General features: G+C 32.1%; 1 protein-coding gene and 1 long non-coding RNA gene across 2 annotated transcripts; both read left to right on the forward strand.

The window, feature by feature from the left end:
- The first annotated feature begins 977 nt into the window (after nucleotides 1-977).
- LOC105794951 (alanine--tRNA ligase) lies at nucleotides 978-12,289 on the forward strand. The gene is made up of 23 exons (XM_012624361.2): nucleotides 978-1,314; nucleotides 1,587-1,825; nucleotides 2,040-2,180; nucleotides 2,594-2,740; nucleotides 3,021-3,173; nucleotides 3,720-3,849; nucleotides 4,589-4,685; nucleotides 5,546-5,666; nucleotides 5,978-6,037; nucleotides 6,497-6,547; nucleotides 6,624-6,719; nucleotides 6,977-7,078; nucleotides 7,846-7,968; nucleotides 8,665-8,808; nucleotides 8,917-8,988; nucleotides 9,095-9,170; nucleotides 9,759-9,913; nucleotides 10,005-10,113; nucleotides 10,196-10,383; nucleotides 11,019-11,108; nucleotides 11,350-11,532; nucleotides 11,634-11,813; nucleotides 11,942-12,289. The coding sequence occupies exons 1-23, from the start codon at nucleotides 996-998 to the stop codon at nucleotides 12,011-12,013; spliced, it is 3,048 nt and encodes a 1,015-aa protein (XP_012479815.1). The 5' UTR covers nucleotides 978-995; the 3' UTR covers nucleotides 12,014-12,289.
- An 11,043-nt stretch (nucleotides 12,290-23,332) lies between these two features.
- On the forward strand, nucleotides 23,333-24,200 carry LOC105794965 (uncharacterized). Its single transcript, XR_001134164.2, has 2 exons — nucleotides 23,333-23,555; nucleotides 23,882-24,200. It is a non-coding gene; the product is annotated as an uncharacterized LOC105794965 (long non-coding RNA).

The following is a 24,200-nucleotide window of genomic DNA, read 5'->3' on the forward strand; positions in this document are numbered from 1 at the left end:
TTTCGTTTTTCAGTTAAAAAGTAGAAATTGTTGCAATTATTATTTGTACAAAAACAATTTTAGTAGATAGTTCATAGTTGAGATGGGGCCAAACCTCCTGACCATCAACATGTAAATGATGTAATATCTCGTTCGAGGTAACTGGGATTATTGGCGTAAAACGTGAATGTGTACTGTAGTGAAGCCCATGCAAAACATGAGGTCCAGGCCACGAGTTTCGTCAGCGTCGACCCTTTCTGTTGGCATACATGGTTTGTGAAACCTGGTAAAAAACAACAGCTACAAGTTCCTCCTAAAAATTCTGGATTTAATTTAGTTGGTTAATACAATTATTTAAAAAGGTAACATTTAATAAATTTAAACTTTGTTATAGGAATTTTGACCTTTGAAATCGTCGATCCTTGAACAAGTTTGTATTGTATATGGAGTGTTTATGTACAGTTTTATCTTCGAGTTTTGTATCCCTACTTTATTAAGACCTCAAGCAAGTTCATAGGATAACTTCGCGGAGAGTTCGAGATGGTGATAGTCTCTTAACTCTATTGAGAGCCCGAACAAGCTTATATAGTAACTCTACTATGAGCTCAGAGAGATGATGAGTTCACAAAGTATCAGTGATTAGATTTCGTGGTACTAAATTATTTATCAATATCATATAAGGGCATAAAGTCAAATTTCAATAAAAGCAAAATTTAATTTTTCTTTTATGCATGAAGACGCGCTCTTATTTTATAAACTTATGATTTTTTCGATGTTAAATTTAAGAAATAAATAGATTTGATTGTTCATCTTTTTAATTATCCTATAAATTCACTCGAATTCTTTAGAAAAAAGTAAAATGTAATGCAATATCCAATTAAAATAATATTCACTCGAGCAAAAAGATTTCGTTTCCTTTTACTGTTAAAACAATTTAATCCAATATCCAATTAAAAAAATTAAAATATCAGAAGCTTGCGCGTGTGGATAAAATATTAGTTAGCTTTAGAATATGAATGAAGGGCAAGGCCAGTCTCCTCTGTGACAATATTCTAGGTCTTGCTTATCCTTGTCCAGTGGCGGCGCCAAGACTTAGGGTATCCAGGCTATTCAGCTATCTATCTGCCTTCACCAGCAATCCTTCGCCACCTCGTTCATTTTCGTCACTCCCCAAATCCGCGACGATGCCGGGTGTTGACCCGCCGGCGGTAGAGTGGCCTGCGAAGAAGGTGCGAGACACCTTCATCAAGTTCTTCGAAGGCAAAAATCACGTTTATTGGAATTCTAGTCCCGTTGTTCCTCACAATGATCCTACTCTCTTGTTCGCTAATGCCGGTACGCTTTATTTTTTCGATTTTCAATTTGGTTGTAGTTACGACTTTAAACAGACGAATCGACGCTGCTTAATTGTTTTTAATTTCTTTTTTTTTGTTATATTTGTTTTGTTGATTTGCGTGCAAAGAATTATCATTTCCCTATTCCCAACTCCGTGATACTGAGCTTCTTGTTCATAATTTACTTTCTTTTTATAATACTATAGAATCCACTAAATTTATGTTAAAAATATTTTGATTTGACTATATATGTATTTTGTTGTGACTGGACAGGTATGAACCAGTATAAACCAATCTTTTTGGGGACTGTGGATCCGAACACTGCTATGAGCAAGCTCACCAGGGCGTGCAACACTCAAAAATGCATTCGAGCTGGCGGGAAGCATAACGATCTCGATGATGTAGGAAAAGACACTTATCACCATACCTTCTTTGAGATGTTGGGAAATTGGTCTTTTGGGGATTATTTCAAGAAGGAAGCAATTGAGTGGGCTTGGGAACTCCTCACTAAGGTATACATTTTATGCGTTTTTTGTTATCGATATTGCAAAATGTAAGTAGTTTCTAAATGTGTGTATCATATCTTGATGATATTCTGTTTATGTAGCTAATTTGCTAGGGATTTGATCAGTTTGGGTTTGGAATGCTGAGTGTTTGTATGGTTGATATGCTGAGCTGCTTTTTAATATCTTTTCACAAATTTCCAACTTGTTTATTGAACTGCAGGTTTATGGCCTGCCTACAGATCGGATTTATGCCACTTACTTTGGTGGTGATGCAAGCTCTGGTCTTCCACCTGATAATGAAGCTAGAGATATATGGCTGAAGTTTCTACCCCCTGGACGTGTACTGCCATTTGGTTGCAAAGTACGTTTTTCCTTGGTTCTTTTCTAACCTTTGTGTTTGTGTACATGTAACATGATGTATTTCTCTTCTTTCTACATATTGGGCATGAGAAGTCTAAAATTTTCTGCTATCTTGAGGGTATATAGGAAATCTTCCTTTACATGATTACTATTTACTCTTCTTTGCTGATAAACCAAGTTTTTCATGGTGCTACTTGTATATTTTAAGACTTATCCTGAATTTTAATTTGGATTTCATATACCCTTATATGTGTTCATGCGAGCATTTGCATTTTGTTGTGTTGAATCATATGATTGAGATTTTAATCTGTTTAATGCTTAGTTGAAGAAAGGAAATAACTTATCTTAATTTGGGGATAACATGTGAATAATAGGTACTATGGTCTATCTAATTGGTTTTACCTTTTTCTGTAGGACAATTTCTGGGAGATGGGTGATACAGGTCCTTGTGGGCCTTGCACTGAAATTCACTATGATCGAGTAGGCAACCGCGATGCTGCTTCATTGGTGAATAATGATGATCCAACATGTATTGAGATATGGAACCTTGTTTTTATTCAGGTACACTTTTTTGTATTAATGGTTATCCTTTCACCATTTTTGTTAATTAACCTATCTCAGATGCATCCAGTCAATTGCTTTTAAATTTTCATAGTTATCCAAGAATTTAGCCTGCTTTCATACGTGGGTGCTTCTGTGGTTAGTATGGTGTTTGTTTGGGGCAATACAGAGAGTTCTTGAACTGCAGTAACTTTTATGCTAGCATGTCATGCCAGCCTTTATTACCAACATGGTAGTCTCCAGAACGTTTTCTGCTGATTTTTGCATTACTCTTATACAGTTTAATAGGGAAAGCGATGGCTCTCTAAAACCTCTTCCAGCAAAGCATGTTGACACTGGGTTGGGGTTTGAGAGATTGACTTCAGTACTTCAGAACAAAATGAGCAATTATGATACTGATGTGTTCTTGCCGATTTTTGATGTTATCCAACAGGTTAGATGATGACGCCAGTGTATTTTTTGGTTTATATTTTATACGTGTTTCTTTTTTAATTGATATCATGATTAATCATATGTTTAAGTTTCTGAATGTGTATATAATACAAATGTGCCCGTTGACGCTAGTTCATGTGCCGTGTGTTAGAGATGGTCTGACCTTGATACAATTCTTTCCTTTCCCTAAGTTTTATATTTTTCTTGAAACTGTAATTCTTGTAAATGTTCCATAGAAAGGAAAAATAATGATTCTTCTCTTTATCTTCACCAGCGCTTTAATGGCTTATATACCTCTGTTTTCCATCTATGCTAGAGAATATATTCCTTAGTTACTAGTCTGATAAACTATTATAACACTTGATGATTTCTTAACTTTTTATCGAGTTATTATGTTAAATACAGAATTTGCAAACTCTAAAGCTATTGAGAATTATTTTTTTCCAGTTTATCTGAGTTGGCTCAAAATGGCTTGTTTGTTTAAAGGTTTTGTAACTGATGCTAGAATGAGGAGAATTGAATGCATAATTGTTGATTTTTCCAACAGGTCACTGGGGCACGCTCATATTCTGGAAAAGTTGGGCCTGATGATATTGACAAAGTTGACATGGCATATAGGGTTGTTGCTGATCATATTAGAACTTTGTCTTTTGCCATTGCTGATGGTGCTTCTCCAGGTAGATACTGACTTGAGGTTTCTTGTTGAATGTTTGTTTAAATTTTTTGGTTAGTTTCAATGGTATTCTTTTGTATGTTGATCGTCCATTTTAGAAATAAAGTTTTGTCCTCATGTTTGTTGCGTAGGCTTTTTGGATGACTGTCTTTGATTGCATGTTTGTGAATGTATGTGTTTATACTGTAATTAAGGGAGACCCGTAATTGACTTTTTTTTTTAAATTTCCATTCGCATCTGCTATTACAGTATATTACAGTGTGGAGGAGATTGTGGGCTCCTTTTTGCTTTCAGTTTTAGGCGCTGTCAGATTGTGTTATCTTATCTTGTTAAGAGCAGCTCTGGGCGTGCCTGTTGGGCTATGGTGTTTGTAATAATTAAACATATTAATTTTCAGGGTCGACTGACAATGATAAATTCTCTCTCAAGTTTATACTGTATGATAGCGTATTTTTCTTTCTTCCTTTTGATGATGTTCATTTTCCCTCCAGAATTTGTTGAATTTGAGCGCTTGATAGTTGTTTTACTTTAGAAGTCTATTTAAGTGCTGAGCACCTTATTCTGAAGACCTTATCATTTACATCTGGTCCATGTATTTTAATGTAACTAGGGATGTGAAGTGTAGGTTTGTTTACATGGGAATGGTTTGTAATTGTTTCATGTATTACCCACCTGATATTTCTGTGTAGAGACTATGTATAGTATTCTAAAGCTGATTCATGATGTTTGTGTTTGATGGATAGGCAATGAGGGACGTGAATATGTCTTAAGACGTATTCTTCGCCGTGCTGTTCGCTATGGCACTGAGGTCTTGAAAGCTCCTGAGGGTTTTTTCAGCAGGTAGGAACAACTGATATTTTTCTGTTTTTCTTTTGTTAATAATTGAAGTGTATAATGCACTTTATATCTCCTTGAGCTATTAAAGCAGTTTTTCAGAGTAAAACCCTATGAAAAAAATACTATGGGGACTAGGCACAAATATTATTTTAAAGACGTTATTTAATTTTTTATAATTGAATGAATTATTCATTTTATTGATAAGTTAATATTTATTAACTTATGAATAAATTTATGTTTTCTGCCCTTGTACATGTATATTATTATTTTCTTACTAAGATAAATGAATGACATATAAATGAAAAACACCGGATATAGATTATAGTAATGGGATCACCTGTAGATGAAAAAAAAGTATTCAAAGGGTCATGAATATTCCTACTAATGATTATCAAGATCCAGATGACAATCGAGCTTAACTAACACACTCTCCAAACGAGGCATTTCAAGTAATGTGGTATGTGCATTTTAAAGATTAAGGAGTAGGTGCAGTTTGGTTTAGGTACATAGAGAAAAAACTAATTCTACATGCATATTTTGAGAAAGAGCTTAAATGAGAAGGTAAAAGTTAGGTGAAAATTTTCTTATAGTATTATGTGAACTTTTTTTTTTTTCTTCTTAGGAACCATAATTTATATATTTGTTAGGCCCTAGAGAATTATAAATTTTTTTTTTTGTATTTAGTGAGGTTATTATCTTAATAAACTGGCTCAAGTCTGGACTATGAGATTCAAGTAATTAGTTAAGATTATTAACTTTATCAAACATTCATTTGTCAAGGTTTTGTAGCATTAGCTTAACACTCTTGTCATTAACCTATAATTGGTCTTTAATAGTTATTAGTGATTATTGTTTGAATCCAGGCTTGTAAGGATTGTGGTGGAAGCCATGGGTGATGTTTTCCCAGAGCTAAAGCAGCATGAGGCACGAATTGGGGACATAATTGCTGCAGAAGAAGCGAGCTTTGGCAAGACTTTGGTGAAGGTGAGTGTGTGAGCTCAGGGCGTATCATGAATTTCATTCATCCCAATATATCTTTTTGTTTTCCATTTTTTACATATTTCTACAATGTCAAATGCCCTTCCAACTATGAAAAACATGGTTTGGGATAGGTTGCTTTCGATAATAAGTCATAATTTTGATTTTCAAAATCTTGGTATCAATCAAGTGCTTTTCTTGATTCCTTCTATCTAGCCATGTTGCTTAATTGTTTTTAGATATGATCTTCCTGTAATGATTGATGTATTGCCAGCATGTTCAATGATAATCATGAATAATTATTGACCTATGTTCAGGGAATTGAGAAATTTAAGAAGGCAGCCCAGGATGTTCAAGGGAGGATATTAAGTGGGCAGGTAAGTGTATTTCAGTTTATCTTTTTCTATCATTGAGGGCAACATGCACTATCAATGCATTATGCAGTCTATAATTTTCTAAATTATGCAATTTTGTCTTATATTTTTCACTTAAAGTGATTTATGAGAGAAGCTTTAATCTACCTTTCCAAGCTGGTTGTTGAGCTATTTTTACTTCTACAATCTCTCAGAAGATTTCTGTTGAATTTCAATGATACTGATTGCTCTGAGGAATAGTGTTTAAGAAATTTTATAAACTTGCTTGCAGAAGCAGATGATATATGCATATGCATTTGTATACGTGTGTATAATCCATCTGAAGTTTGAACTTTTTTATTTTATTTTTTATTCTAGTCTAGTGAAACCTGAAAGGAATGGATTTGGTAAGTCTTCACTTCCTTTACATGGACCAGTGGCTGTCTTACAATATGTTGGGTCTTTTTTCTTTTCTCTTTCCAGGATGCATTTATCTTGTGGGACACATATGGGTTTCCATTAGATTTAACTCAGGTAGACAGGTGAACTTGGTTCTCTTTTCTATATATAAATCTATTTGCCTCTCCATCCTGATTTTCTTTTGCTGCAGTTGATGGCAGAGGAAAGAGGTTTGATAGTAGATGTTGATGGTTTCAATAATGCTATGGATGAGGCTAGAGAAAAGTCAAGGAGTGCCAGAAATAAGGTAATAGGAATTTGATTTGTGTATTCCATGGACATTTTTGTCTATAAATAGCTAGATTGTTTTCTCTTTGCTCTTTTTAGTGATTAAGTAAAAGATGCTAGGCTTTATTAGAAAGCTGACGCTGTATTGTAACCTAAAAGAAAATTTGATGCGTCAAAAAGCTGAGAACAGTCAAAAGGGAATGCATCTTAGAAAGGAGTGCTCACATAATTGAGTTTTTTCTCCATATTTTATGCTAATAGAAGCTTTCTTTCCAGCAAGCTGGTGGTGCTATCGTCATGGATGCTGATGCTACCTCTGCGCTGCACAAGAAGGGAGTGTCTACAACAGATGATTCCTTCAAATTCGTATGGTTCCAGGTCTGCATACATCTTTAGATGGCACTTAAGTTAGATGTCATTTAATCTGGTAAATGATTTTGGCTGGTGAAGGTATTGAAAGTTTAATCAGTTGTTGGCTGTTGAGAGAAATTGTATTTCAGCTACATCATGTTGGGAAAAGATTTGTCTCTATCTGATAAGATCTATTAGATAATAGTGAAAATTCTAGTGAAGTGTTGGAAGGATGTTGACAATTTTATATTTGTTATTTAAAAAAAGAAACTTTGTTTATTGGTTTTTTAACTTTCATTTCAGTCTTGAAACATTTACTTGTCCTGTTTGATGACTGATAATATTAGAGTGAAATAATCATCTATTGCTTTTGGTGTCAGAAAGGCTATGTTCCTTAAGTTACTCTTTTTCTCTAGAATCTAGAATTGAAAAATAAAAAGTTTAGTCTGTAAGATTATCTCCTTTTTCATCTTATTTGACGGCATTATTGGAATGCTTAGGAGTTTTCTTTGTTGTAAAAGTTCTTTCTTTCTATTGATGTGTAGTAATGTATCTCTTTTTAAGTAATTAGATTACCATCTTCTTTATGTTAAGGAGGAGTCATGTACCTTTTGCCTGCATAACCTGAATTTAAAAGTTCTCTGCCGGAGGGGTTGCTATTTAGTGGGCTATGAGCCTTTGAGGCTTGAAGGCTTTTCTATTCTAGCTTTTTACTGTTTGGTTTCTTGGCTGCATCCTTTTGATGATGGAGTATTCCATCCATGACTTGATATTTCCCATGTTTTTATTTCCAGCCCCATGAAAGTGTAATAAAGGCCATATACAATGGCTCTGAGTTTATGGAAAATGCAACTGCTGGCGATGATGTTGGCATAGTTTTGGAATCTACGAGTTTCTATGCTGAGCAAGGTGGTCAGGTATTTAACTTAAGTGAAGTTTTTTTATCCTAGTGATGTTATCAATTTACTTTTTTGGGTCTTTATGAACCGGTGTGTTGGTTGCTGTGGGTTTGAAATATATTGGTTACAATTTGAACGATAAGTTTTATGATTTTGGGCCTGTATTGGTTCGGAAATGTTTTGTGATTGATTCAAGAAGGAAAATGTTGAATGTTGTAGGTTAAAGGTTAAAGGCAAAAGATAAATAAAAAACCAGCCTGCTAGCCTAGGGTTATGGGCAAGTAAATTAGGCTTAGGATTGAAATTTGGTGGTTGCTTACATGCTTTGATCTGGGAGTCAAGGTTTTGTAGGTGGCTATGGTGGGTTTTACAGGGAATTAACTTCATGCTGGTTATAACTTTATAAGTTTGAGAAGTTTCTTAAAAATAGAAAAAGAAGAAAGGCAATTACGATTTGGGCATCTCTTCTAGATTTCCTTTGGTAATATATACGTATATTGTATTTATTTCCTTAGGTAATATATATGCAATATGCATGTATATATTTTTTATATGATTCTATGCTTAGAAATGTGCATATGTTCATTGATACCGAAGTACATTAACATCTATATCTAAGGAAGTAATGCCAGAAGGAATGGGATGCTAGTCAAGTGATTGCTTTCCTTTGTTGTGATTTATTTATTCATCTGACATATTTGCTTGTGGACATAGATTTTTGATACTGGATATCTTGATGGTTCCTTTGGCTCCTTCCAAGTATGTAATGTTCAAATTTTTGGAGGTTTTGTACTTCATATTGGTTCTCTTTCTGGAGTTTCTGGCAAATTCTCTGTTGGTGATAAAGTAACTTGTAAGGTAAAAACATAAACTTCAAATTACCTCTTATTGCTTCTTATCTGTAAAATGATTTGTTTCTTTTTACTGGCAACTTTTTCATTATCCATAAACTTTAAACTACTACAGGTTGACTATGATAGGCGGAGGTTGATTGCTCCTAACCATACTTGCACGCATATGTTGAACTTCGCTCTTAGGGTACAACTCAAACTTAATATACTGATATTCATGATTCTTTAGTAGTTTTTGTTCTTGTATTTCTTAGTAGTTTTCCATGATTCACATTCGTATGATTTTAATGTAGGAAGTGCTTGGTAATCATGTTGACCAGAAGGGGTCCATTGTTCTTCCTGAAAAATTGAGATTTGATTTTTCCCATGGTAAGTTCAATACAGGTTGTGTTTGGTAAACTGTTGCAAATTTTTAAACCATTGAAAAATAAAATCTGCAATGATTCTATAATTTCTAAAAACCACTTAATTAAGAATTTTCAAGTTAAATCAATTTAAGGAAAAATAAGTTTTTTTAGTTGCATTTATCTCACATATTTTCCTTTTAAGAATTTTCAAGTTAAATCAATTTAAGGAAAGATATATTTTGTAGTTACATTTATCTCAAATATTTTCCTTTTAAATTTTACCAATGCAAAATACTTGTAAAATCACATAATTTTCAGTACCATACCAACCAATTTTTATATCAGTACTTCATTTTTATTTTGGAGTTCAATTTTTCTAAACTATTACAAAAGATTCAAATAAGCAATATACTTGGCATTTAATTTTCAGTACCATACCAACGAATTTTTATATCATAGATACTGTACCTTGAATTTTCTGAACTAAAAGTTGAACAGTAATTCTTTTGTTGAATTTTTTCAATTTATCCAATAGCACCTCAATTGTTATGCGATTTAGTTTGTGGTATGCTTTATAACAGTACGCTAAAATTTGATCCAATATTATCAGATCCAAACAGAGACGGAGCCATCAATGCTGATCATTTGAGAAAAATTGAAGCTATTGTGAATGAGCAAATAAAATCTGAGTTAGATGTATATTCAAAGGAGGTAACCCTTGCTGAAGCCAAGCGTATCAACGGTTTGCGAGCTGTCTTTGGAGAAGTAAGCTTAAGCATTCTTGTTCTTATGGTTTTCTAATTTGGTTTTGCTCTTTCCTTTGAGAAGTTATGTTTGTGTTATATTTCCAATGCAGGTTTATCCTGATCCAGTTAGAGTAGTGGCAGTTGGTAAAAAAGTGGAGGACCTTCTTGCTGATCCAGAAAACAAAGAATGGTCATCAATTTCATCGGAATTATGTGGAGGTTAATGTCTTTATTTAAATAAGTTCACTAGAAGCCTTGCTATGAATTTTGTGTTGAAGCTGACTTCTGAGGATTTTTGTAGGTACACACATAACAAATACACGGGAAGCAAAGGCATTTGCTCTTTTATCTGAGGAGGGAATTGCTAAAGGAGTTCGAAGGATAACTGCTGTCACCACTGAGAGTGCTTTGAAGGCAATGGAATTGGGTGGCCTGCTTTTGAAGGAAGTAGATGATGCATCCAATATGGAAGTAAGGTTGCTGGAAAAGGTGTGTTTATCTGACTTGGTCTATAAGACTTCAATTCTTGAAAGTTTTTCTTATCAATTCCTTTCACCATTTTTGTTTTAAGTTGCTATTTTACTCTAATTTTCTGCTTGAAGGTGACTCCTATGGTTTTTGTTTCCAGTTCAGTTTATGCCATTTTCATGAACTTGTTTTAGGACTTGTCATGTTTCTTATATATTTAGTTTCCAAATTTTGTTATAATACTATTCTCTCAGTGCTCTTGCTTCCTTCTGAACCGGTAAAAAGACCATAGAAATTTGCCTTTAGTTTGTCATGGTTGGATCATGGGTATTTTCAGATATTAAACCTCCTTATCTCATACTGAAACTAAATAAGTTGTTCATGTAACAGCTTAGTGGATATATATCTCGTATTGTGTGTTCTTATGCATAATATGCAATTTTTAAGTTCATGTTTTTTTACTTAAACCATGATAGAGGGTAAAATGCCTGGTTTCTTTTTTTTTCCTATCATACATAGGGTGATATTGTACTCTATTTAAGAGCCCATTATCTATGTTAAACAAAAACATTGTACAATATATACCATATTTTGCCGCCTTTTTTTTAATTTTTAATTTCTTTTGCCTTTTCAAACTTCATTTTGCATCTTTACAGAAAGTGGCTTCTCTAAAAACTACTGTGGATTCTGCATCAATTCCTGCTGCCCAGAAAGCTGATATTAGGTCCAAAATTGCTCAACTTCAGGTATCACCTATTTGCAGTCAATTAATAATTATCACCTATTTTCTTTGACTCGACATTTTCCCTAATTTGCATTTTAGATCCGTTGGATGCTAATTTATGATGTGGATATGAGGACATGACGCTGAGTTTCAGCAACAATAGTCCAAATATAGTCTCGTTTAGTTGCTACAACAGTAAAGCATTTTTTTGGTCAATTATATGATGGTCTTAGAATGCCTTCTAAATTGATTTGTTTTATCAGAATCAACTGAAAAAAGCACAAAAGAAGATTGCTGAACAAAATATGCAGAGAGCTGTCACGACAGCAACCGAATTGGCTGAAGTTGCTGCCAAAGAGGGAAAGACTTTCTGTGTCACTCGTATTGATGTTGGTTTAGATGCAGCTGCTCTCCGCGAAGCGGTTTCAAAAGTTATTCAACAAAAGGTTTCAAGCAAATTCTGACCTTTCTTCTTTTTCAATTAATCGTATCTTTTATCAAAGTTTGCTTCACACATCTATGCTAAATGTTGCCATATAATGAACAGGGTATGCCGGTTATGGTTTTCAGTATCGACGAAACCACAAACAAGGCTGTCGTTTATGCTGGTGTACCGGAGAAATCTGAACAGAGCAAGCTATTGGAAGTATCAGAGTGGTTGACAAATGCCCTAGGGCCTCTAAAGGGGAGGTGTGGCAAAGGCAAGGGCGGTCTTGCTACAGGACAGGTTAGTATTAGTAACTCGATGCTCGGAAGTTGGTTGCTGCGAGAAATGCTCGCATTTTTCTCATAAATTTGAGTTTGTTCGCATGCTTCATTGTTTTTAATTTACGGAATATACTTTTTCCATTTCAGGGAACGGATGGTTCACATGTTAAGGAGGCCATGGACTTGGCAACTTCATTTGCTTCAATGAAGTTAAAATGAAAAAAATTTCTGCAACTTTCGTCTCTGACATGGAAGAAGCATTGATGCTACTAAATTTCATCGATACATTAAAGTGAAATAGAAAACATTTAGTTTGTGTGGAAATGCTGCAATTGCCGAAGAAAAATCTATCACTGTAATATACTATATTTTTCACTTACGAACGTGTTTCGGCATATAGAAGAAAAATTATGCTATTGATACCCTTCGAACATCTCCACGCTTCTTTATTTAGCAGTGAAAATGGATTATAAGAATTAACTACTTTGTTTTTTATTTGATTATTGGCGTGTTTAATTATTTTAATCAATTATTAACTATTTTTATTTTATGTAATATGAAATAATCAACATATTTTGTAGATCTTAGTTACATCAATTTTCTCATTTCTAACAAAAGGTGTATTATATTATTTGTCGTAATTTAGTAACAATAAGATAATCTCATGATTTATTTTAGTCACTTATGTTTGAAATGTTACGTTTAATCATTTATATTAATGTATTGTAACATTTTAATCATTGAGTCGTTAATTGTAGTTAATGGTGTAATGATAAATTAATGCGGTATGTTAAATTATTAATTCAAACAAAAATTTTAAGTTAAATTATATAATTGGTATTCATATTTTCTTGAGCAATTTATTTCTTCTTTTGTATGTTCTTTTAACTTTTTTTCTTCTTTATTTTCCATTCTCTTTGCTTCTTCCTCTCTTTGATTGATTTTCTCAATTTAAATTGTTCCAAAAGTAAAAGTATAGGAACTAGTTTTAACAAATAGAAAGCATAGAAAAACTACTTAAAAAACATAGAGAATGAAGGAAAACAGAGGAGAATGAAAAGATAATGGAAAATAAAGAAGAAGAAGAAAAAAGAAAGTCCAAAGAACATAAAAGAAAAAAAATAGTTCAAACTGAAAAAAATATAGGGACTAATTGTATAATTGAACCTAAAATTTTCATTTGAAATAATGATCTAACGTGCCACATCAGTTTATCGTTACACCTTCAACGACAATTAACGCTCAGTGACTAAAATATTGCAATACGATAACATAAGTGACTAAAACGTAACATTTCAAACATAAATGACTAAAATGTAACCTGAGACAAATAAAAGTGACTTTTTTGTAGTTAGCCCATAAAATAATAGTATAAATTATAACAAGTGGATATAATAAAATATTAAAAAAATAATATTTCGCTGTGAAGATAAAATTACGTAAGTGTTAAAAAGATGGGTGAAGATAGTTGTATCATATCCAAGTGTTTAGTTGTAGAAAATTGTAAAATCTATTTTGTGTTTGCTAAAGATTAAAAATAAGCGTAATTTATAGTTTCATATTTATTTCATTGTTTTCAAGACGATTAACAACAGTAATATATTTATAAACTTTAAAAATAGTTTAGTATAATATAATTAATGTTAATAATTTTTTACACAATAAAATCACAATTAAAAATATATATATAATTCAAAATAGTTCTAACCTGATTCTTCTTTTGCAGAAAGATAAACAAGAAAAGAAAAGGATCATTCTACTTAATATTATGAACTAATGTTTGTGGGGAAAATTAAGTTTACATTAAAAACCATATCATTAATTAAAATAAAATCATTATCCAATTTACTTTTCAAACTGGTAATAGCATCACATAAATATCTAAAATCAACATAAACTCATATATACTGATCCAACAAATAGACTACTTAATATACTAATATTTAACTTATGCAGCATATCTAATGCTAGTTTCCTAGCGAAATTTCTTAGCAAAACCGCATTACACATCAACCACCTACGGAAAAACAACTTTTTAAAAGATAACACAAATGTTAGTTCATTTACTTGAAATTTTAGGTACTTAACTTCCCTTCAATAATAATCCTCTCACCCACATCTCTTTTTGTTAAGAACACGAGCATATTAATTGGATTACTAGGGATCTTCCTTGTAGCAACAATTTTTTCTTGCTTAGGACAATCCTGTAATTTTCATCAATTCATCCCAAAGTTGCATAGACCTCTGAGTGATCAAATGCTCCGGCCCTGAGCTCTTTGTTAATTCTTTTGTAGCCTCAACCACTGTAACACCCCTAACCCAAATCTGTCGCCGGAACAGGGTTACGGAGCATTACCAGAGTTTTCAAATTAATTATTAGACATTTTATTCCATTTAGCATTCATATTTGAAACCAATCAAAATCAAAACATTAATGAGCCAACGCTTGGCCAAATTAGCTTATACATGCCATTATAACCAGAACCAAAGCATCCAAAATTACCGATAGAACCAATGGATAGTGTGATAAAACTCCGACAAGCTTCCAACGCAATCGAGCTTCCGATAATCTGAAAAGTAAAAAAAAACAAGTACGTAAGCAATAAATGCCTAGTAAGCTCGTATAAACTTTAATGATGTCCATTCATTTCAAATATGAAATTTATAAATATTAAGAATAATTTAATATTGATACCACAATGCTGATGTGGCTATATTCATCAACTCACAAGGTATATAAATCCACAGTATCACTTATACACATTATCCCTAGCAATATAAGATTTTAAACAACTTTATACTCTTCCGAATTTCTTTATTTTCATTTGCATTTCTTTACTTTCCACTCTTATTCCATATGCATGACACACAAATCATAAACATATCATTCAACCATGGTCACAAGCTAATGCATTTAACCAAAGCCTTTTTCGAATTGATCACATGATAAGTCATTTCATAAAAATTGCATAATTTAAACCTTACCACTTTTTCATGAGCACTAGCATATTTTCACTTAAATACTTACCAATTCAATGCATTATATAAATAATCATATTACCATTCAACCAATAGCTTGGCACTTGCTTAAGCATCAAGCAACAACACTGGTTAGCGTACTTGCACATTTTACATATAAATTCAACATTGATAAACTTATTTTCTCATCATGTCACACTTGAGTTTATTTCTCGTCTCAACATACATAATTTCTTTGTCAAATACAATATAATCAATAAACATACTTCCTTCATATCAATATCAATAATAATCTATAAATCTTTCAATTCAATCGCATAAGTCTCTTACCATTTCTTATTGAATCGAAGGACGGCTTACGGATATGAGTACATCGTTCTTTTTGTGCCATAGTCCAACTATGGTCTTACACATGCATTGCCATGGCCCTGCCATGGTCTTACATTTGTAGTGCCATAACCCAGTTATGGTCTTATCCGTCAATTCATCATTTGCCACAGAACGATTGTACTCAATCTCGCGTTCAATCCAAATTGAGTATTAAATTCGATACATTTAGTTTATGCTTTCTATTCACATTTTCATATTCAATTCACATTTTCAAATTATATTTCACAATCACGTTTCTTTTCAATGGCTCAATTGATTCATTTCGTTCGGTTTAACTTTTCAATTAATTACCCCTATTAATAGACTCGGACTTTGGCGGATACACGGATCCAACCAAACACACCAGATTGGCACCCAGTGCCTCATCGGATAGTTCGAAGCAAAGTTGACACCCAGTGTCTCATCAGCCTAGCCGAAGTAAAGTGATACCTAGTATCTCATCGAATCTATCTGAAGTAAAATAGTGACACCCAGTGTCTCATCGACTCGAGGTCGAAGTATCCCTGAACTCTTCCACTCCTATGGCATGCCAACTATATCCGACTCAGCCTGACTAGTTAATAGGGTTTCTAATTCTCAATTCAAATTCACTTTCATTTCAAAATTTACTTCCAATATCAAATTCACTTTTTCATTCACTAATCAAAATCCAATTCCAACAATAGAACACATATATACATAATATCCATCACCAAATAACATTCAATTTAATCAAAATTATATAGAATACAGTTCATACGAACTTACCAGGCTAAATTGCAGAAATACCAAAATATAGGGGCATTTTGGTAATTTTCTATTTCCCTCGATTTTCCACTCGATCTTGATCTAAATTAATATTTCATTCAATTTATTAATTTATATAATAAAACAATTTATTTCATGCAATTTGGTCATTTTTAACATTTTTATAAAATTACCCTAAAATTTTACTTTTATTCAATTTAGTCCCCGAGCCCAAATCATGCAAATTAACCATTTTAATGCAAACCAATGCTAGAAAAATATTCATATATTTTTCTCCTCATCCTCTTCATTCCACATCCTTAATGTATATATCATGCTTATATGTAATATTATCTATAATTCTACTATTTACTTTGTTCATATCAAAGTCATCCACTTGAGTCATAGTCAATAAATTATTTATATCTCGAGCTACAGAATTCTAAATTAATATTCGCTTGATGTTTTTGAAACTAGACTCAAATATATTTCTACCATAAAATTTTCAAAATTTATAATTTAGCCAATAAGTACAGTAACATCTTCAACTTTATCCATGTTCTGCTGTTTGACAGCTTTGACCTTTGCTTACTAAAAATTAATTATCTCTTAGTACAGAGTTTGGATGATGTTTCTGTTTGTTTTTATTTAAAATAGGCTCATCAATAATTTAAAAATATAAATTTAAACCCCTAATTATTTTTTTACAATTTTTGATGATTTTCCAAAGTCAGAACAGGGGAACCCGAAATTATTCTGACCTTGTCTTACAAAATTTATTATATCTCATAATTTATAATTCCATTACTTACAACGTTTCTTCTATGAAAAACTAGACTCAATAAAATTTAATTTCATATTTTATTCAACCTCTAATTCAATTTCTACGATTTTTTGTGAATTTTCAAAGTTAGACTACTGCTGCTGTCCAAAACTGTTTTAGTGTAAAATGTTGATAACCAAATTTACAACACCCTCATTTCCTTTCTCTACAATATTTCTCGTCTCTTCCTCTTATTTCCCTTCACTAACATATCAAGAAAATAGAACCTTATATAATAAAACTCTACTTTAACATCAATTTCATACTTTTTCAATAATATCAAACTCAAAAATATATTGAAATCTTGAAGTTCTTACCTTATCCTATTGATTTCAATCTTTAACTTGATTTTGTAACTAATTCACTAACACTTAACATTCCATTTAAACTTCCTAACACAATACTTTATTTCACACATAAACTTTTGTACACTTTACAATTTATTCTCTTTTCTACTACTTCAATATACCATTTTAATTTTCATACATAATATCAGCACATCCACAATTAATTCAACTAATTAAGCATTCTCTATACTTGATTAAAATTAAATAAAGTAAATTTCTTGAAGTACTTACCTTGTCTCTTTAATTTCCTCACTTTTTCTACCATTTTCTCCACTTTCACTTCCAATTTCTCTCCTCCAAGATGATATTTTAACTCTCTAATGTCTCTACTTCACTTCTTCTTTTGGGTGGTTATGAAAATTTCTAATGAATTTGAGAGAAAAGGTGAGATTTCATAGTAAAGGACCAAATTGTAAAGAATTTTTTTTCTTTCTTTCTATTCTTCTCACGTTGTAGCATGGAAAGATGAAGAGAATTCTTCATCTTTCTTTGCTCATATACTAAATATAATAATAAAATAATAATATCTCATTAAAATATTAATAAAATAATATTTATCTAATTAAATAATCATAAAATATTAAAATATCTCTAATATCATCATTGCCTTCTAGAATTCTCTCTCTTTCTAATTGACCATTTTCCCTTTATGATCTTTTAAAATTCCATCCATTTTCCCTAGTTTCTAGATCATTCCACCCTTAAAATATTTGCACTATTGGTCCTTCAAAATTTTCGTATTTACATTTTAACCCCTCAAATTTTGAGTATTTACTCTTGGGCAACAAAACTTTTCTCACTTTTGTGATTTAATCCTTTCTTGCATCAATATGTCATAATATACTTCCCAATGTTGCAATAACTCAAAATTTCTCTTTTTGTCACTTTATTTCCTTATTTTATTATATCAAATATACTATCTTACTTTTTTACTATAGTAAATTTCGAGGTATTACAACCACTTTGTATCCCAAAATCTCAGCAATTCCATAAAACTGAGCCTTATCACTAGTATTCATACTTGTCTTGGTCTTTCCAACTCCATCGACCCTTTTAATCTTGGCTCTACTAGTAGATAGGTCCCTTGAATGGTTATTATCCTCAAAATTCATTGACAAGCCAACATTTTCAATTCTAGTAAAGCCATCTTTTTCCACACCTATACCATCTTTAATGTTCTCAGTTCCACCATTGTCATTCTCCTCTCTTTCCAAATCTTCAATAATGTCAGCTACTGTTTGGGCATCCTTTCCATTCGTACGATCTTTACCGTATATCATACTCAGATCTTCTAAATATGATAGTGTCTTAGTCTTGAATGGGTGTTCATTCTTATGACTCTATATACATTCCAAGTTATTAGCAGACATGATCAAATATAAATATAAAATTTATGTAAAATCATAATTTTTATAATTACCTTAAAGAATTTATCTCACATCGCTTGCCAACTGTCACCACTTTCCTTGTGGCATCCATCCAAAGCCGCTAGTATGCTTGCCATATATCATGCCATATACAATTTACCACTCCTTCCTATGTGTTCTTAGCCTATTGTCAATGTGAGGTTTAACTTTGAAACCAAAGAGGGGGAGTTTTGATTGTAATATTTTTTTCAACATAGGTAGATATCCTTGTCTAAATCCACAATGAGCATTGTGGTTGCCTAAGTGGTATAACTCAACAAGGCATTGCATCAACATTCTATCATCTTCATCTGTCCAATATCTCCTATTGGACTTGCTACTTGAACTATTACCTTTGAAATTCACCTCTTCACTTGTCATTCTACTAATATATGCCAAAGTGGAATGATATAATATAACATCATTATTACCAAATCAAATATAACTAATAAAGACAAATAGTCAAATACGAGTAAGCTTAAATAAATATCACAAATAAACACATTTTGATAAGTGTCAAAAGTAATATATTTCAATCTCATTCTTGTGCATTTTGGGTGATTATGTGACATTAATTGTAAATTATATACTCTTAATCCTTTATATTCATGTTTTGATGGTTAATACAACACTTGTGAGCAATAGGAGTGAAAAACAGTGGAAATTAGAATATTGGAGCATTTCGAAAGCTGTACAGCAGAGTTTCACACAGGCAATCCACATGGCCATGTGATCCACATAGTTGTGTGTCCAGGGAGTGTCAATTTCAAGAACTATGTGTGTAACACCCCTAACCCGTATCTATTTCCAAAATAGGGTTACCGAGCATTACCAGAATTTACAGATAAATTATTTAGACATTTCATATAATATAGCATTCATATCAGAAATCAATCGAAATCAAACATATTGTCCCTTATATGATCACTCGAGACCCAAAATACACGTTAGAAACAAGTCGGGACTAGATCGAGTACTCAAAAATTTTTTTGGAAAACATTGAAAATTTTCAAAGTTGCAGGGGACACACGGCCGTGTGGCCTGGCCGTGTGAATAAGACACACACCCATGTCTCAGGCCGTGTAAGCATTCAAAAAAGGGACACACAGCTGTATCCCAGCCCGTGTCCATGCCCATGTAACTCTTTGACTTGGGTTACACGGCCAAGTCACACGCCCGTGTGCTAGGACATGTTGAGTATACTGACTTGCGCAATTTTAAAGATATAGGGGACACACGACCGTGTCACACACGGCTAAGACACAAGCTCGTGTCTCTGCCCGTATGGACAAAAATAGGCCATTTCTAAGCCACATTTCTCACCCAATTTGGTACCAACCTAAACACAACAATTTGCATATCAACAAGCCATGACAAGACATTCAAATCAAGCTAAAATCAAGTCTTAAACATGTATTATCACAACATACAACCAATATGCCCTTAGGCACCACCTCAAATGACAAATTAATAACATGTCAACCAAATATCCATATTTACTTAGATAACCAATTGCATATATGCCTAATTGTACCAATTATACTATTTTGAACCAATTAACAATATACCTATAAGTTTTCCATCATTCAACCATACTAAACACACATTAAATATGTTAAGGCTACATATATAAACACATCAAAATGTATCAAACACAAGCCATTCAAATGACTTGTCTCAACAAAACATTTATATATCAACATTGGCCAAAATATCCTATACATGCCATTATAACCGGAATTAATTTACTGGATACCAAAAGAGCCGATGGATAGTGTGAAATAACTCCGACTAGCTTTCAACCCAAATGAGCTTCCGAATTACTATAAAACATGGAAAATAACATACAGTAAGCATTTAAGCTTAGTAAGTTCGTATAATACAGAATTTAACTTACCATATGTCCACAAAATAGGTAAGTAAACATAACATATCTCAATCAATTTGGCCAAAAGCCTAAATACATTATCACCAATATATTAGCCATGAAAATCACCTATAAAATCCAACACACATGGTTGAATTCATCAAATATTCATATTTTATGTATATACTGGTAATAGTTCATATCAAACTCATATGATTTCATAACAGAATTGTGCCCGTTGAACCATTTAGAATATCGTTGGATACACGGGTAGTACACACGAGGTGTACTGAACTGTAATCTGTCAATTCATATTCATGTATGCTCATATGAGTTATAAACGGGAAGCTCCTCCGAGCTGAATAATGGGAAGCTCATGCGAGCTAAATAACGGGAAGCTCATACGAGCTGCATTACAGAAAGCTCATGCGAGCTATATAACAGAAGCTCATACGAGTTGTGGTGTGTCCGCAACACATGTAGGACCCCAACCAAATCGGTAACCCTAATGACATGTCATTTGTATCCTACAAATTTCATAAGGTTCAAACGGGGCTCGGTAATCGTCGGATATGCAATCGGTATTTATACATGAAAATTATAAAATTCACATACATGTGATTCAATTAATATATACAAATACTCAATTTAATTACACGAACTTACCTCGACGAGTGTATGTAGATACAAAGGCGACTAATCCGATATTTTTCCTTTGCCTTGATCTAACTCCATACTAGGTCTAACCGGATCTATACGAATGAAGTTAACTCAATTCAATATAATTCATATTCAATTTAGTCCAACACACATTTTTGGCAAAATTATTATTTTGCCCCTATAATTTTAATTTATTACAATTTAGTCTCTAGGCTCGGAAGATAACTTTCATGCAATTTAATCCGTACTCAAGCCTAGTCAATTTTTATATATATTAATAGCAGCCCATATAATTCACAATTTCACAATTTTACCATAAATTTATCATCTTTTTCAATTTAATCCCTAATTGATAATTTCATCAAAATTCTCTTTACAAAAGTTGTTTATCTAACAACAACCTTTCATTTTCTATCATAAAAATTCAAAATTCAAGCATACTTATCAATGGAAAAACCCTAATACTTTAACAGTTTTGCAAATTAATCCCTGAGTTAGCTAAGTTAAGCTATTACGATATCGGAAACATAGAAGTCATTAAAAACGAGACAAGAATACATACCTAATTAAGCAAAACAAGCTTGCTAATACCTCAAGCTTCCATGGCTAGGTTTTCTCTCTTTTTTTTGATGGTAGATGATGATAATAGATTATTTTATTTTATTTATTATAACTTTAATTGATAATTTCCAAAATTAACCTTAATGTTTCATGACTTTTTCAATGATGACTATTCATGCTTAACCACTAAGCATTTTAATGGTCTATTTACTATATAAGGGACTCCAATTTGAAATTTTATAGCTATTTAATACCTTTAGCTATTAGAATTTAACTTTTGCACTTAATGCAATTTAGGCGTTTACATCAAATTAGGTATGTAAATGGTAAGTTTTCTAAACAAAATCTTTATAATGTATTTCTATCATATAGTATGTCGAAACCATTTTTTTGAAAACAAAAAATTTAGTTGTCGACTTTAAAAAACAAGAAATGGAGTCGCCACCGATCCTTTATTGAGGTGTGATCAGCTCACCTTAAAAACGATTCTGGTCTACGAAATTTGAGAAAACGGGTTCGGGAGTCAGTTACGCACGAGGAAAGGTTAGCACCCTCGTAACGCCCAAAAATCGGTACCAAATTGATTATTTGATGTCTTAATGTCGAGGGTTAAAAAGATTTTTAAAATTCAAATGATGAAACTTGAAAAGGATAATCAATTGTTCAAGTTAAATAAAGAAATCGGGACCCAATACGTTAGGGCACAATTTCTCAAAACCCTCGAACTTTGAATATCGCTTTTTAGTTTTTTAAAGAAAATCTTCATTTTGAGAAAGCAATATTGCATGCCCAATACGTTAGGACACCACAAATTAAGTTCCCGAAAATGATTTTTAAACTTATGCATTTTGAATAACGAATATTCTCAGTTATTTGGAATTAACGAAGAAAATCAGAACCCAATACGTTAGGGCTCAATTTCTCGAAAATCCCTAACTTTGAATATCGTTTATATTTTAAAAGTCTTTGAATAAAAATAAAAACAAAAAAAATGATTTTAATATTTTGACAAAACCAAAATATACATTTTAAAAAATATGTTAAAAAGTTAATGTACAATATGAAACAAACCTTAATTTAAATTATGCATGTGTATGTATTTACAAAATATAAATATATATAAATGATATGTAAGTAAATTTTGAAAATGTGCATGGATATAAAATATAAAAGATGCATATGTATTATAAAATATTAATGCGTATATATATGAATAGAAAAGTCATGAGAATAAAACAATAAGAAAATATCTATAAAATATGGATGCATTTACGAAAGAATGTAAGTATAATATATTTGTAAATTATATAAATAAAAATATATATATGTACATATACAAGGAAAAAAATGTGGAAGATATACTTATAATAATTTGAATAATGTGAGAATATACATATATAACAAAGGATATATAAACATATATATATATATATAGATTATAAAATATGGAAAATGTATAAATATTATAAAATATAAACATATATACATATATATAAAACTATGAAAATAAAATAATAATAAAATATATAATATATGTATATATTTAAAAACGTTTAAGATATGCACATGTATGTATTATCATGCATATGCGCATATACATATAATAATAATAATAATAATAAACTAAAAAACCTAAAATGAAGGATTAAGGATTAAATTAAAAATAATTGAAGTTTCAGGGGCAAATCTGAAATAAATAAAACACCAATGGATCAAATAAAACACTCAGTTAACAGTGAATGACCAAAAGTGAAATTAATCCAAACCTCCCGAAACCTTGCGCAGCAATGGATTAAAATAAAACACATTAGTGCTTAAAAACGTAAATAACCCATTAGTGCTTAAAACCCTTTTCAATCTCAAATTAAAGCCTTATTCTGCAGCAGCAACAGCTGCAAGAATTATTTCATCTTCTCCCCAGTTCTTCACGCCAAAACCCCCTCCCCTCTAACTTCGATTTGGACAAAATGAAGCAAACGATGTCGACGGCGCGCCTCTGCTGGTAAGAAACTCTTCCCTTTCTTTTACTTTTCGGTTTTTTTTTATTTTTAAAATGAAGTAAAATACAAAAGGAAGATGAGACAAACAAGAAAAAAATAGAAACAATAAAGAAAAACTTGGAAAGAACAAATCACCTTCAAAACTTTGTTTTTTTCTGATTCTCTTTATTTTCGTATTTTCTTTAACTTTTTCATACAATATCTTTGCTCTCCCCCTTCACATATTTTACTCGGCTTTATATAGCTGAAAAAAAACAACTCTCCAAAAAACCCCCTCTACCATTTTGCCGTATATTCTGCTATTATTGACATTCATGGTTCGTTGCAGGTGCGTGGAGGACGTGCGTAGCGTTCGTGCGGGGCTACCATGCGTGCGAGCAAGGACGTGGGGGCAATGGGCAGTTGCTACGGCATTGAGAAAGGGAAAACAAAAACTGCTGCTAGGGTCTTAGGGTTTTTCTCTTGGGCTATACTGTAGTTGGGCTTGGGTTTAAGTTAATGGGATTGTAGTTTGGGTTATTTGGGTTAAATGTATTTAGTTTTAGTATTTGATTTGGGCTGTGTAAATGGTTTTGGGCCCCGGGCAATAATTGGGTATTAGACAGTAGAACATAAAATAAAAATAAAAATAATTTTTTCTGACTTCA

Source organism: Gossypium raimondii, chromosome 3 (genome assembly GCF_025698545.1).
Source record: "Gossypium raimondii isolate GPD5lz chromosome 3, ASM2569854v1, whole genome shotgun sequence".
NCBI lineage: Eukaryota > Viridiplantae > Streptophyta > Magnoliopsida > Malvales > Malvaceae > Gossypium > Gossypium raimondii.